The sequence below is a fragment of the Papio anubis genome, chromosome 1 (assembly GCF_008728515.1).
Source record: "Papio anubis isolate 15944 chromosome 1, Panubis1.0, whole genome shotgun sequence".
Lineage (NCBI taxonomy): Eukaryota > Metazoa > Chordata > Mammalia > Primates > Cercopithecidae > Papio > Papio anubis.
In genome coordinates, this window is record NC_044976.1 from 151,052,927 (window position 1) to 151,068,961 (window position 16,035).

The 16,035-nt window shown below is 42.9% G+C and overlaps 1 protein-coding gene across 2 annotated transcripts in view; it reads left to right on the plus strand.

Annotated features, from left to right (window-relative positions):
* Positions 1-16,035, plus strand: part of KCNH1 (potassium voltage-gated channel subfamily H member 1) — a 446,156-nt gene that overhangs the window by 338,086 nt on the left and 92,035 nt on the right. For both annotated transcript variants that reach the window (XM_003893141.5, XM_003893140.5), the window contains exon 10: positions 6,571-6,767. In XM_003893141.5, coding sequence (XP_003893190.1) covers positions 6,571-6,767 — 197 coding nt within the window. The remainder of the gene's footprint in view (positions 1-6,570; positions 6,768-16,035) is intronic.

A 16,035-nucleotide genomic window follows, 5' to 3' on the forward strand; every position in this document is an offset into this window, starting at 1 on the left:
CAATGGGTGTTTCCAGGGGGAAACATAGAGTGAAGAGGACATACATAATACGGAGCTACTCTGCTCAAGGGATCAGAGAGGAGGTTTAGGCATATTTTGAAGGATGAGCAGGCATCATCCAGGCCAAGGTGTAGGGTGAAGTGTCTGGACAGTGCGGGGAAAACCCTAATGTGAGACAGGAGCCAAACTTAGAGGGACTCCAAGACTCCCAATGTGACTGGAGGGCAGGGAGTGGGAGGAGAAGTCCAGCAGGGGCCAGCACGAGCCCTTGATGGGTTGAACCTGGGCTTGCAGCCAGCTTGTCTGGCCCCAAAACTCATATTGAAAGAATAGATGATCAAGTTATTGGAAAACGTGTTGAGGGCAGTACTGGGGAGGAGGAGATTTGGGCATATTCTCTTTTTGTGTTAGTCATGGCTTCACTAACTGAAGAGAGGGCCTGGTATGTGGTATAATCCAGGTGGTCTGAGAACTGAGCCCTTGTCATTGTCTTCCTGAGCTATCTAGTCAGTGAGTATGCACACATTCTGCTTAGGGCTTTCCTGGAAAGATTAACCCAGCTCCCTTTATCTGTCTTTTAAGCAGTTTTTCTCTTGGGCCAGGAGAGAGGATGCCCCTTCCTCAGAGCCTCTCTCAGCTATGTCAGGTCTCTGCAGCTGCATTTCATCATCCTGATGAAGTGAGTGAAGAAACCCCTCTTGTCCTGAAATGGCATAAGGACAAAGGACTTCCTGATACCCTAGGGAAGAGGAGTAAAGGCAGTGGGGTAGGGGGAGGAGGGCAAACCTTACTGTACTCCGTGTTTCTGGCACCTCTCTCAGCCTCCCAGAGAAGCCCCCAACAGAGTAGTGGATCTAAACCTTTAAAGAGCTACTCACTCAACAAGTCGGTGTTTCTCACTCTCAGTGTACAGTGTGGAAGGTGCTGAGGTGAGTTTGCTGCCAAATAAGGAAACCAGGCACTTTCCTCCAAGGATTACAAAATATAACTCTCATTTCTACAGGTGAATGAAGGAACAGATAATTCAAAATATGGGGTGGTTCTGAGGCTTCCAAATGGCTTTTCAGTTTTTTTTGTTTTGTTTGTTTTGTTTTGAGCCGGAGTCTCGCTCTGTCGCCCAGACTGGAGTGCAATCTCAGCTCACTGCAACCTCTGCCTCCTGGGTTCACGCAATTCTCCTGCCACAGCCTCCCGAGTAGCTGGGATTACAGGCACCCACCACCACCACCATGCCTGGCTAATTTTTTTTTTTTTTTTTTTTTTGCGTTTTTAGTAAAGACGGGGTTTCACTGTGTTAGCTAGGACGGTCTTGATCTTCTGACCTCGTGATCCACCCACCTTGGCCTCCCAAAGTGCTGGGATTATGGGTGTGAGCCACCACACCTGGCCATAGCTTTTCAGTTTTGCTAAAGAGGCAGATCTTTGTGCCTTAAGGCGTTGCTCATGCTGATCTCTCTGCCGGGAATCATCTCCATGCTTCAGCTTTATGCTGCTTAACTTGAACTCATCCTGCAGGTTGTGACTCAGACATCAAATCTTGGAAGACTTCCCTTATCCCTTGAACTTGAGCTGGATACACCTCCTGGACTCTCCCTTGTTATAGGCCCTAACACATTATAGTCACCTGCATCTCCTTCCCTCACTGTATCTGCTGTTCTGCTGTTACACCTCAGCCCCTAAAACCGTGCCTGGCAAAAGTTGCATGAATGACTGAATGAATTTGTTTAAATTGGTTTGGGTCTAGAAATAATGATCTTAATAGCAGATAGTGAGTTTAATATTAGAATTATATTTTGTGGAGTACATTATAACACTGTGAGATTGTCCTTAAAAGAGCATATAATAGGAATAGTGAAGACAAGCAGCCAGAAATTTCATTTTTTTCTGATTTCCCAGGTCTGCCAAGCTCACTCAGAGCCTGTCTTTGAATAAACAGCGCCTTCTCTCGAGGGTTCCAAGACTCAGTTGTAGAGTTCAGATCAGAATTGCTTCCCTGCAACTCTTTAACCTCAGGAAGGCTATTGATCCTTCCAGGGTCCCAGAGTTCCAGCATCTCTTGAATTCACCCTGGTAATCCCATTTCACCCCACTCACCCCCCTTCAGCTTCCTCAAGTGGCTGGCTGTTCTAGCCTTTGCCCTTCATTAAACCAAATTGCCTGCAGGGACTTGGTTTTCTTCTGTGCTGTGCCCCTCCCTGGCCCTGTGCCACCTCAGCCCTGTGTCCCACTTCCCAGCTATGTTTTGTGGATGTTCTTCAGTCCTATGTTGGTACCCCATAGGGCTGTTTAGAGTCCACTGCAGAATTGGAGGTTCAGTAAAGACAGCTGCATATAATTGAGGGGAGGAGGAGGAGGATTAATTATTACTGAGATGTTTGCCTGGAGTTTTAATTAGCCTGCCTTTCCTTACTTCCCTCTTTTTTTCCCCCCCAGCTCAGAATGTCCTCTTAGAATGTCAGTATTTTAGAGACTTGGAACATTAGGTTTTAACATTCTGCACCCAGAGCCTCAGTGTAATAAATAAATCAATAGGCTGATTGCCTCCAGTAGCTTGATTGCTGAGTGCATTGGGGTACCTTTTGTTCTTGAGTGAATGATCATTTCACACACTGGCAAATGAGAAACAAATGTGGGTGTAGTGCTTGTCCAGGCTTCTGATTTGCAACCCTGACCTGGGAACTCATTATTTCCAGCATTGTGTGTAACTTATGAGCAGCTTGCCAAATGTTCTGTCTCCTTCCCCTTGACAGTTCTCCCAAGTTATGTGTGTCATAAAAACATTTCGCATTTGCCAGAATAATCCTGAGTTTGTTTTGGATCTGACAGGTCCTCTGATATTACATTCTTAAATCTCACTAACAGATAATTTATACCAAAACTACTGCCTTGACAGGAAGTAAAGTTATATGATTTTCAATTTGGGTTGAAAATCAACTCAAGTTTTGACAATACTGAGACTCTTAGACCCTACAGATTAATCATGATTATCTTACCGTGAAATACTTTTTGTAGTAGGAACTACCCTCCATTTATTTTTTCTGTCAAAACCTGTGATTGGAAAATGTTTCATAATGGGAATATTGTCATTTCTACAGATGCATTTATTTCATGGTGTATTCCAACCACAATATGGTTGCCCCTTATTTTATGCAATAGATATGCCCCTGAAGAGTTGCTTATAAACTGAAATTTTATAGATATATTTATAATTACATGCACATGCAGTGCTACTGTTTTACCTAATAGTTTCTTTTGTAATTAGAAAAATGACTCCCAAATTCATCTGAAAAGTATAACACTCATGTATTGGGTCTTGTTTAGATGAAGTAATCTTAATACAAATCAGGCAAGATTATCAATTAGCTTCTACTCTCAATAGTGCTGGCTTATAACACATTTCATCCCAATAGGAGACTGCAGGTTTTATACATTCTACATTTTCTCACAGATATTCAAATGCTTCCAGAGGAAAATCTGCCCCTCTTAGAGCCACCCCTTGCTCTGTCTTGTATAGTTCTTTCAGGGAAGGAAGAGGGGGATGCTAGCTCAGAGTTGGGATGATTTGTGATGTTCTGCTGGAATATTACATAACCTAGCAGGTAATTTTTTTGAGACAGGGTCTTGCTCTGTAGCCCAGGCTGGAGTGCCCAATTATAGCTCACTGCAGTCTCAAACTCCTGGACTCCTGGGTTCAAGCAATCCTCCCATCTCAGCCTCGTGAGTAGTTGGAACTACAGGTGCATGCCACCATGCCCAGCTATTTTTCATTTTTTTGTAAAGGCGATGTCTTGCTTTGTTGCCCAGACTGGTCTCAAGCTCCATGATTCTGTGTATTCTGGCTCTCTATTGCTGTGTAGCAAACCACTCCTACATTTAATGGCTTAAGAAACTTATTATTGTCTCTTCCATTCTGTGGGTTGTTTAGCTCAGCTGGTTGGTTGTCATTTGCACTTCCCACATGTCGGTGCAGTCAGCCATTGACTGGGGCTGTAGTCATCTTAAGGCTGGACTGAGCAGGACAACTAAGATGGCTTCTTGACATAACTGGCAGTTGAGACTGTCAGCTGAGAGCTCAGCTGGGCTGTGGGCCCCAGCACACACATGTGACCCCTTGTGTGGCTTGTGCTTCTCACTTGTTGATTGGGTTCCAAGAGGGACGGCCCCAAGAATGAGTGTTCTCAGAGATCCAGGCGGAGGCTGCAAGGCTTCTTATGACCTTGACTCAAAATCCCAGAACATCGCTTCTTCCACATTCTATTGGTTGAGGCCAGGGACTGACTAAGGCCAGTCCAGATTCAAGGGGAGGGAATTAGACTTCACCTCTTGATGGGAGTTGCAGCATGTGTGTACTGCGGGGAAAAGAATGGGTAGGGCCTATTTTTAACTACCTACCATAATGTTCTGGAGGAAGGACATTCCCTTGAGGAACAAGATGACACAAATATGAAGGGTGCATAAGCCATTGTGGGCAGTGTAGGGAGGTTATAGAATGCTTAATACATATAATATTTACAAATGAATTGGCCAGCCTTGTTGGTTAGAACTGAGTACTGGGGAGTACACAATAAATGAGCCTATTTCCGTGGAAGCCAGTTAGCGTCCTACGGAGAGAAGCATTCCCCTTTACTGACCCCAGCCCTAAATGAGCCACCTATGTTACAGATGTTTGAAAAAAGAACTTAGTTAGGGAATCTAAGCAGCACAGTTTTAAAGACGTATTTGCCTAGAAGCTACCCCAAGTATGTATCCTATTCACATTGACTCAGTGAAACCATCTTCGTAAATTAGAACCACAAACACATAGAGAACTGTGAAGTAATATGTCTAGTATAAATGTTTTTCAGCTCACATTTTGGAGGTGCTTAGGGAAGGCTGTGCCCACAGCTATCTTACATACTTAGAATGGACACTTTTTGATGTTTGAGGTAAAGTCAAGTTCTATCCATGTACTTGGAAGTATAATTACCTCCTTAGCTTTAATCAGGAAAACAGCTGGCCTGTTAAACACACTGAGCTACAGGTCCTTTGATTTCAGCTGTGGAGCTTGGCCGATCTGGATGCACAGGCTGACAACTCCCTTGAATACATTACTTTTCACCCTTGGTAGCATTTTTCCCTTCCTCCTGCGTACTCCTCGTTGGCCCCCTGGGAATTCAAATTTGTGTTTATCGTGCTGAAAATTTAGAGGCAAGATAAACAACATTTTAAACTATTTATAACCAGAGGCTGTGCCAGAAATGAATTAGGCTTTGCATTTGACATATGTTAAAATGTTGCTTGCTGGCAAAGGTAGGAAGAATATCCCTAGGTGTGAAAAGCAGATGGTTAAAGACGACTGTTAAAGCTTTGACCCAGAATATGGCTATATGGGATTAGTACTTGTCTTAATTTGGGCTTCTATAACAAAATACCATAGACTGGGTAACTTATGAACAACAGAAATTTATTTCTCTCAGTTCTGGAAGCTGGAAGTCTGAGACCAGGGGCCGGCATTGTCAGGTTCTGGTGAGGGCCCCCTTCTGGTTTGCAGACTGCCTACTTCTCATTGTATCCTCACATGATAGAAAGAGCACAGGAGAGCTCTTAGGAGTCCCTTTTATAAGGACATTAATCCCATTTATGAGACGCTCCACCCCCGTGACTTAATTACCTCCCAAAGGCTTCGCTTCCTGATATCATTGCACTGAGGGTTAGGATTTTAACATATGAATTAAGGGGGAGGGGCACACACATTCAGTCCATAGCATTATTCTGTTGACTTATTAAATGTATTCTTGTGGAATGCTAGGGATAGAGAGGATCCTGGAGATGCCATTTATATAGGGCCCATATTTTTATACCACCAGGAGGACATTTAGCAAGGGTAAGGAACATGCTCTGGAAGGAGGTATGGGAGAGAGGATGAGAAAGAGGCACCATACAAACATAAACCTTAGGGTGGTGGACACACTGTGGTAAGGAAAGAACTCTGTCTGACTTCTTCCATGTGAATCATCCCAGAGAGAGACCTCTCTTGCTCATTAGATCTCTGATGAAGAGTCCACATGCTCCCTTAAATATTCACCTCTCAGTCACACTAGTATAGACCCACCACAGTCTACCTCCGTTCTTTCCTTCTGCCTATAAATATTGGTTGAGCTCCTACCATGTGCAGGCACTGTGTTATGTGGATGAATAAGACACATGAGCTATCAAGTTGAAAGACATGCAATAAACCAGTGAACAAGTAATATAATGAAAGATTATGATTAGTGTTATGGGGGAGAAAAGGGGTGTGATACAGAATAATGGGCGTGTGTGTCCTGTTTTGGATAGGATGATCAAGATAACCCTTCGAGGAGGTGACATAAATGATTTCAAAGTGATTAAACTTTGGCATGTGTTAACTGCTACTTAAACATTTCTTAAACTGCATGTTGTTAAGGTTCACATTAAAATAGTGTTTGCCTTTTCTGAGCCCAATCTGCAGAATGCTGAATGGACAGCAGTTCTGGGGAATAGAGGGAAGCCAGCTGGATGGGGAGACCTCTCCTGGCCAACACGTTCCTCATGACCACCTTCTTTCCTTAGGAAAAGGAGACGTGTTTGGAGATGTGTTCTGGAAGGAAGCCACCCTTGCCCAGTCCTGTGCCAATGTGAGGGCCTTGACCTACTGCGATCTGCATGTGATCAAGCGGGATGCCCTGCAGAAAGTGCTGGAATTCTACACAGCCTTCTCCCATTCCTTCTCCCGGAACCTGATTCTGACATACAACCTGAGGAAGAGGGTGAGTTAAAAGTTTCGATTATTTTCTACAAAGAACAGTCCCTGTGCACTTTGGATAATCACTGTGACCAGAAAAGTCCCTTTGCTGTTTATTTAAGTAGAGTAATTGGTTCTAAAGAGGTTCTGTTTGTTGTTTGCTCTGTGGGGCTTTTGCTATAAAATGGAGGAGAGAGGGGATGTTGCTAGATTAGAAGATGGACCCATTTTGGTACAAAAGGGATTTATTCATGTGTGTGCTGGGGGCAGGGATGTGGCTTTTTTTTTCCCCCTCATCAATATCTAGACCTCCTAGCATTTTGAAAAGATGAGTAAAGCATGAGGTTGCTAGTCAGCAAAATGGCTCTGTGGGGCCACTTAATTACTGCAAACTGAATTCTCTGCGGTGACTGGGATTTGCTGAGTAGTGTGAAGCCATTAGCCTGTCAGCTAGTAATGATAATTTTTTAACAGATATGAAAATGACTTAGTTGGGTCCAGAGAATAAGAGAGACATGGAATTTGTTTGTCTAGAGAATATTTTGCATGCAACTGCCAACTAAACTGGTTGAGAAATGATTGGTGGTTTAAGAACCAGAAAATTTTTCACCTGAAGTTGTTTCTTCTACTCTCAAATCATCAGAACTGCTCCATCTGTCTCTGTGAGGATTAAAGTATTGGTCTCATACTTTTGGGGTTTTTACGACGGATTTTCTTGCACTTCATCTCTCTAACTCTTTTGGTTAAAACAATAATAAGATAGCTCTGCACCTGGAGAAATCATATGGAAAGGTTGTCATAGGAATCTTTCCTAAAATGACTACTTAATCTTTTCCCCAACCTGCTTCTTGTCTCATGGTTCCTATTTACATTGTCTATTTGTCCTGGGAAACCCTGGCATCAACGTTGATGCTGCTTTTCCCTCTCTGAAGCCTCGTGTTACTCATCAGATCCTGTTGGTTCTATTTAAGCTCTCAAATCTAAGTCAGTACTTTGCCTTCATCCTCAAGGCCCCCACAGAATTCTCAGGACACAAAGCTCTTCATTAAAAACCTTCCTCATGCCCTAGCTGGATCATGCAGTGGGCTCCAAATTCACCTTCCTGCCTCATGTCTGCCCTCAGTGGAGTGCTTCCTTCTTATGGCTGCTTGACTAACCTTAAAAATCTGATCTGTCACTCTCCTACCTGACGAAAGGATATTATCTGTACATTTCAGCATGGTATATGTGGTTGTCCACATCTGGCCCAAACTTAACCCCTGAGCCCTGACCTCAACTTCTCTCTATGCCCACCCTTCCCACCCTGAATTGCCACCATGAGAATTCCACACAGTTCTCCAAGCACACGACACCCCTTCAGAGTGCTGTGTCTCTGCCTGCTGCTTTCCCAACCTGGAATTCTTTTCTGTATGTGATAAACCCCTGTTAGCCCTAAAAACTGCTGAAATGTTTACTTTTTTATTCATCAAACCCAGTATTGTACCAACTGAACTAGACTAGCCTTATAAAACCCAATGATACTCAGTTCCCTATCTCCAGGAACCTAAAGTCTAATAGAAAAGTTAACACAAGAAAGATAATTGCGTAGAAGATGGTAAGTACAGTGATTGTGATTTGAACAAGGTTTTATGGGAGTATAAAGGAGGCAGACAGCTAAAGGGAGTCAAGGATTAATTGTCAGGGGTGATACCTGAGCTGAGTCCAAAGAACGAGTTTGCCAAACAGAAGGGACTGATGATCTACTGGGAGGGGCAATTTGCACAAAGTCTGGAGAAAGGAAACAACCCTTTGTCTTCTAAGTCCAATGCCTGTCACTGGGCTACCCCAGCAATATTCCTCAACCTGTTTTAAATCCCTTGGACTATCTTGTGGGTTCCTGCACAGAGACCTGTGAAGGCAAGGGCTTGGTGCCTTAGTATCCTCAGTGCATAACCAAGTGTGGGGTGCCTAGAATTAATAAAAGTTTGAGAATGGCAAGGAGAAACAGATGGGATCTCTGGGCCTCAACTTCCACATTATAAAATGCAAGATTGTGGCGAGATGGTTTTTATAGTTCTGTGGTTTGAAACCTGGCCATTTAAATTCTAGTGGAGGGTGGGCGGTGGTGGAGAAATGTGCATCCAATGTTCTTCCTGGTTGATCTGTTGGTTGGGAACATAGGATGCTTGCTGGTGATACATTTAGCCAAGTGGATTCTCTTATAGTCTATTTTTTGATGTATTCCTTCTTTCTGTGAAAGCAAGTTGATTATAATCAGCTTTCAGTGTTGCTGATAATATAGGTTGAAAAAATACGCAGTTTGGGTTATTTGGAGGAGTAATCTTCTTGGAATAATTGTGGCTCAAGTAAATCTGTCTTTAAAAAAACACAAGAATGACAACAAAAACAATGACACCTCAGTGGTCAGGTTTGTTCTATAAGTACAGAGTGATAGCTCCGCAGCAGAGAAGACTCAGGGGCTACATTTTTGAAGGGCTGTTGTGGAGGAGTTTTTATAGCCACAGGGTACAGAGGAAGAACCAAAATCATAGACAGATTTTGGCACAGTATAAAAAGTCTTTTGAAAAAAAATCAGAACTCCCAAAAAAATGAAATAGGCTGCTTTGAGTGTATCAAGTTCGTTATTATGAGGGTACTTAGGCATCTCCTAGGTACCCATACTCAGAAACATTGTGGAAGGGACTTAGGCAACTGTTGGAGAGTCAGACTAACTGACCTGCAAATTTCCTTCCAGCTCTGAGTGACTATGTATGAGTCTGGTATGGATCCAAAGGAATTTTAGTGAAAGCCTTTGTGTAAAGAGGTAGCCATTCTTTTTTGGAAAAAAAAAAAAAAGGCTTGTCATTTTGGTATTGCCATTGTAGTCTCTTGTTGTGTCCTTCTGAGAATTAATTTGTAGTTACGTAGGGCATGGAAGACAAGAACATTACATGCATGAATTATTCTTGTAGCTATTTTTTTTCCTGGTAAAGTGAAGTGTATTGTTGTAGCTGTTTCTATCTTGGCAAAATTAAGTGTTTTATTTGCTAAGATTCTTGACAACAGAGTGCCTTTGACGTCTGTCTGGGGAGTTGCTTGATCTTGCAGATCTTCTCCAATGTGCAGTAAAGACTCTGAGCTGGAAGATGACTTGGTAACCATTCAGTCTCTTCCCTACTTCCCTAACATCCTCATTTCACATTTTATAGAAAGGTCACAGAGCTGGGTTGGTAATGAAAGAATTGGAGCCAGAAGTGACACCTTGACTAAAGCCTTCCTGATCACAGCTTCCTGTCCTACTCTAGCCTCTGTATTCTAAGCCACATTCCTTTTCCCCTAAATCCAAGGGTATGAACATCACCTAGCTCTCAGCTCTGCTCTTGGAACCCAACTCAGAAAGAAACTGTTGATTTCCTCCGTTTCCTCCAAAGCCACATGAGGGCACAGACAAGGATGAAAGAGGCAGAACCTGGAGGCAAATCCAGCATTTTGACCTTTAGTTTTTCTTGCTTGTGAGGTCTGAGCCAGGTGAGACTTTGGTCTGGGTCCTGCTTCTGCCACTTATTGCTTCTATAATTCCGGATAAGCTAAAAAAGTTTCCTTTCTGTAAAATGGGGATGATGAAAATGTCTAACTTGTAGGGTAGTTGCAAGCATTAAATAAGATAATATTTGCAAAGCTCACATGAGTGCAAAGCTACATAGCGAGTGCTCAATTCATTTGTGTGTTATTGTTATTTTGTTCCATCCACTTGATTGATACCCTATTCTTTATTATCCTGTGCCTTTTGAAAAGTAAAAAGAAGGCGGTTCCTCTGCCTTTGTTCACGCAGGGTTATTGCCCTGCACAATGTTCTGTAGGGTAGGTGTTAGCCGTAGGTTCTCTGCACCTCTTGCAGCAAAGGAGGGATCAGTCACTCTGAGAAGTGGAATCCATTGCTGGCCTTGCTGCCTCTCCAGCTCCTGCTGGTGAAGAGGTCAGCAACTGCCCACCGTTTTGGCCAGTTCCATTCTTGGAGGGAAAAATCAGGCTATTTTGAGATCTTAGGTCAGTTAACAGGGAGTCTAGAGGGAAGCACAAAAGAAAAGCATAGCATTATTGTTTCTTCTGAGGGAGGTGGCTTGTGGCTCTTCATGAAAAGAAGGGGAATTAGAGCCTTCCTCATCAAATCCTTGGCTCTCTAGGGTGCCAGGTCTATGTGCATTTTCCTCCAGGCCTGGTTTCATCTTGTATCTGTAATCAGAGCTTTGCAGACTATAAACAGTAAGTTATTACCAACTCCAGATATTGTGCAAGCTACGTCACTGTATCAGTATGTGTATGTCAGCTTATTACATCTTTGGAACAGCCTCATGATATTACCATATCATTCCCATTTCTCAATTGAATAAACTAGGACCCTGTGAGGAAGAAAACCCCTTTTCCAAGGTTGCCTGGTTAATAAGTGGCAGATTCCAAACCTGGCATGTGCTCTTCTGGCTAAGCAGTGTCACATTCTGTGGCAGCCTCAGTGAAGGGTGGCTCTCAGCTGTTCCCATATTGGTATTCTTTGGCTTCTGCATTCTACTCTGTTAACTTTTCAGGGGAGGCTTGTGTTGTCTCCTAAGTATCTTTCTCCAGTGGCCTTTGCCACCGCCAGTACACTCAGAAACATGTATGGTAAAACCACAGTAATACCCCAGGTTGGGAGATGTGACAAATTTCCCCCTCGTAGTGACAGGGACACAGCAGGTAGCTGGGTGTGCTGGGTGTGGGAAGCATGACATGTTTCGCTTTGGTTAGGCAGCGGGTTAACCCAGCCATGCTGTTAGTAACTCACTAGAAAGGGCAGTGCTTTGAGTCTAAGGACTAGGTTTGAATACTGATTTGACTGCTGACCAGCTATGTGCCTTTGGGCAAGTTACTTAACTATTCAGAGCCTCAGTTTCCTTGTCTGTGAGAAGGGGCAGTACAAGTCCTTCCTAATTAGGTTTTTTACATTTTGTGTATATATTTTAAGTTCTGAAATGCATGTGCGGAACATGCAGGTTTGTTACCTAGGTATATACATGTGCCATGGTGGTTCGCTGCACCTATGACCCATCATCTAGGTTTTAAGCCCCACGTGCATTAGGTTTTTGTCCAAATGCTCTCCCCACCCCCCGACAGGCCCCAGTGTGTGATGTTCCCCTCCCTGTGTCCATGTGTTCTCATTGTTCAACTCCCACTTATGAGTGAGAACATTTGGTGTTTGGTTTTCTGTTCCTGTGTTAGTCTGCTGAGGATGATGGTTTCCAGCTTCATCCATGTCCCTGCAAAGGACACAAACTCATTCTTTTTTATGGCTGCCCTAATTAGGTTTATTGAGAAGTTTACGTACAGTAAAACAAACAAAAAGAAAAAGTGACACAGTACCTGTAGGAACCACTCAATACATATTTTTCCCTTTCTCTTCCCCACTGCCCACCCCCTACTTCCACCTCCAGTCTTGGAGGTTCTGAATTCACACTTTGTTGCCCTTGGTTTATAACCAGCCTTATTTCTTTACTCAATGTTTCACTTGGGCTGTACTTTCCTTTCAACCTGAGGTAAGGTTTCACTCCCCAGGTCCTAGGGAATTACATTCTTCTTCTGATCATTAGGACAGTAGAAGCAATGTACCACAATTAAATGATGTACTGCAGACAAGCAATTAGGTAATTAACAGCAGTCAGTGCATGGGATAATTGGCACGTAGGTAATTGGGAGGGCGGTTCTCATTCTGTATGTAGGGCTTTATTTTTAAAGCCAATATTGTTGTGTATTGAGTTTGTTTTGTGCAGTGTTTGTTTATATTAATTTGTTCCAGGATGAATTTTTTTTGTTTGTTTGTTTGGTTAAAGCCCCAACTTAGTGAGTTTGGGAGGGAGCTTGGGACTATAGTTACTGATGTTTTCAAAGCTGGGCCCTCCTAATGCCTGTTTTCTAAAACTGAGGTTGCCATAGTGAACTGTCTTGAATACCATATGTACATTTCTAGCCCACTTTAACCAAAGAGCATTTTATTCTGGAGAAGAGAAGATGAAAGCATTGAATGCTTGGAGAAAGCTCTGCTCATAAGTGGCAGTGGAAAGCTTTTCAATTTTCTCCCTGAACAAATTCCTGTGGAAGGTTGGTAAGATGGAAAGAAAGACCTTAAAGCTAGGTACTTAAAAATGTCATCCACTTCCCCCCGAATCATCATAGCCTAAGTTTTAAAAATGATCTCTGCATAGCCCATATTTTCCTTGTCATCCCTCCATATGTGGGCTTGTGTGAAATTAAAATCATCTATTAGTCTGTCAAGCCAAAAAGATAATAAAATCATGGTGTTGGAATTAGGAGTCGGGGGAGGGGGAGAGATGATGTGAGTGACATGACCATAATTCTTTCAGAACAACAAACCGTAAATCAAAATCAATTTCCGTTTTCCTCAAGAGGATCAGTGAGTGATGTTAGGGACCTGTGCAGTCTTTCATGGGTCCTCAGGTGTTCCCCAGTACCCCAAGAAACATTTAGCAGAACCCCATCTTGATGCTGGAGGTGGAAGATAATAAAAGTGCTCCATGCTTCATTATGTATGAATTAGCTTAAACTGTAGTCTGTCAGGCTTCGTCTGGCTATTTTTAAGGAAGTTTTAGTGAAGTTTAATGAAGTTCTGGAATGAACGTGGGCTTTAAAGCTAGATCTTCACATCCAGGCTCTGCCATTTGCTAGCTGGGGCAGGGGGTCAGGATGGATGGGCATTGAACAAGTACACCTTGTCGTCTTCCATGGATCTACACTGCCTACCCCAAATGGTAGTGATGGGAAAGAGTGAGAAAGTGCCAGGCACATTGCCTCACATGTGGTAGTATACAGCTGTGTTACTTCCCTTCCATTATTCATAGCAATGGGAACAGCAGAGCAAAGAAAAATAGGAGCCATAACGGTTTGGCTGGTAGAATAATCATGTGGAGGTACTAGATTGGTGGTTTAAAATGTGGATCCTGCAGTCAGAGTATTTGAATTCAAATCCTGGCCCTATTTAGTGACCTCAGGCCAGTTACCTAACCTCTCTAGGCCCTACTTTATTCAGGTATGAAATAGAGGCCTCAGCAGCATTCTTTGACATAGCAAATTCTCAATGTTTGTATGGCTATCATTATGATAAAGAAGATGCTGATAATGATAAGGATGATGACAATAAAATCATCAAATGTATTACTTAGCTTTTCTGGGACTTAGGTCCCATTAGGTGCTAAAAGTTTTTTAAAAGAAGTAATAGGCTGAATTTTAACATCTAGAAATCCCCTGAACAGAAAATTCTAAAATTTGAGGCTGACCCCCTCAAGTAGCCCCAGAGATCCAGGTGGTTCATCAATGAGGTTTGGTGAAGAATGGCTCTGTTGGATTCAAAATGGATCTGATTCCTCCTATAACGGAATGAATGGAGGGAATGGTAGAGTCAGGCATGGAAGAGAGGAAGGAGGAGGAAAGTTGTAATTTATCTTTTAATACTCATCAAGTTACTTGATGTACTGTTACATACAGTGTTTACCACAAATTAGAAAAGATCTGGCCTAGTTTAGAAGAATATAAGGTTAGTGCAGTCTTTTGGAGGAGAGTAGCATCCTTAATAATAATTTCTTAGGTGTATGTAATTGAAGCATAATAAGGGTAGTGCTCATGGATCCTAGATCAGAAGTTCATCCTCAAGCGAGCAAGTTGGCTTCTTGCTGTCTTAGATGTGTAACCCAAGATTTCTCATTCATGTGTTCCCTAAAATTTTGAATTATGTCTCTAAGTATTATCTATTATGAAATACCTGTTAAAATCCACCAGAGCTAGTGTTTTACAGAGCACATTTAGGAAGCATGGTCTAGATGTTCTTTAGTATCTCTTCCAGCTCAAATGATCACTGACCTGTGGAGCAAACAGGTCTTGCCTCTGAAACAGCAAGAAGCCAAAATATACTCTAGCAGTGGGAATCTCTGTCACCTGGTCCTCAGTAAAGTCCCAAACAGAGATTACTGGCAGGGTCTCCCCAGTTTCTAAACATCTTCCTCAACTCAGCTCCTCTCCCCCCTCTTACAAATGCCCAGTGGCCCACTCATTTTCTAGTGAATAGGCAGTCATATTTTCAAAGTGCGTCTCGCTTGTGCTAATGTTAGAAGGCTGTCAAAGGATGTTTTCTTTTTTTTTTTTTTTTTTTGAGACAGAGTCTCGCTCTGTAGCCCAGGCTGGAGTACAGTGGCCGGATCTCAGCTCACTGCAAGCTCCGCCTCCCGGGTTTATGCCATTCTCCTGCCTCAGCCTCCCGAGTAGCTGGGACTACAGGTGCCCGCCACCTTGCCCGGCTAGTTTTTTGTATTTTTTAGTAGAGACGGGGTTTCACTGTGTTAGCCAGGATGGTCTCGATCTCCTGACCTCGTGATCCGCCCGTCTCGGCCTCCCAAAGTGCTGGGATTACAGGCTTGAGCCACCGCGCCCGGCCCAAAGGATGTTTTCTAACTAGCTTCAAAGTTCCTCCTTGCAAGTTACTTTCTCATTCTTTCTTTGGCCCAGTCAAATTTCACATTTCTAACTCATCTGCCATGTTGTTTGGGCTTCCTTTTTCCTATTTAAGTGTTCCTTCTACTCTTAAAAATGTGCCCTGTGGTTCTGAGCATGTCCTTATAAATTTTGACAGTAAGTTATGGAGGTTTTTATTGTAGCCTTTGCTTTTGGTAAGCAGAGTCAGGATTTGAACCCAGGCTGCCTCTCCCCTGATAACAATAATTACCTTATAAGATGTTAGATGAATAAAAAGAAATGTTAGTTCTCCTCCATTTCCAAGGGGGATTTGAATACCTGCATATGAGCTCACATACAGAATCTATCCCAGACCAAATGTCCATGCTGACCATATCTGGTATAATATATGTCAGAGGTCCACTCTGTTTTGGTTTATCTCGCTGCAAACCTTGTTGTTGGCAGTTTACTTCTTACTAATGTCACTTAATGGTCCTTACCCTGCCTGTGCTTAACTTAGATTTCTAGATTGAAATTTTGAATTTATAATGGGACCCTGCTCCATATAGCTTCTCTTTAATCTCTCTAGTCTAGATGAAGCCCCTTGTCTTTTAATTCAATTAGCAACAATCACCTCTTTGTAGTTCTCGTTGTATTTCCAGTTAACTTTTTTTTTTCCCCGAGATGGAATCTTGCTCTTGTTGCCCAGGCTGGAGTGCAATGGCGTGATCTTGGCTCACTGCAACCTCTGCCTCCCGGTTTCAAGTGATTCTCCCAACTCAGTCTTCTGAGTAGCTGGAATTACAGGCATGCGCCACTGTGCC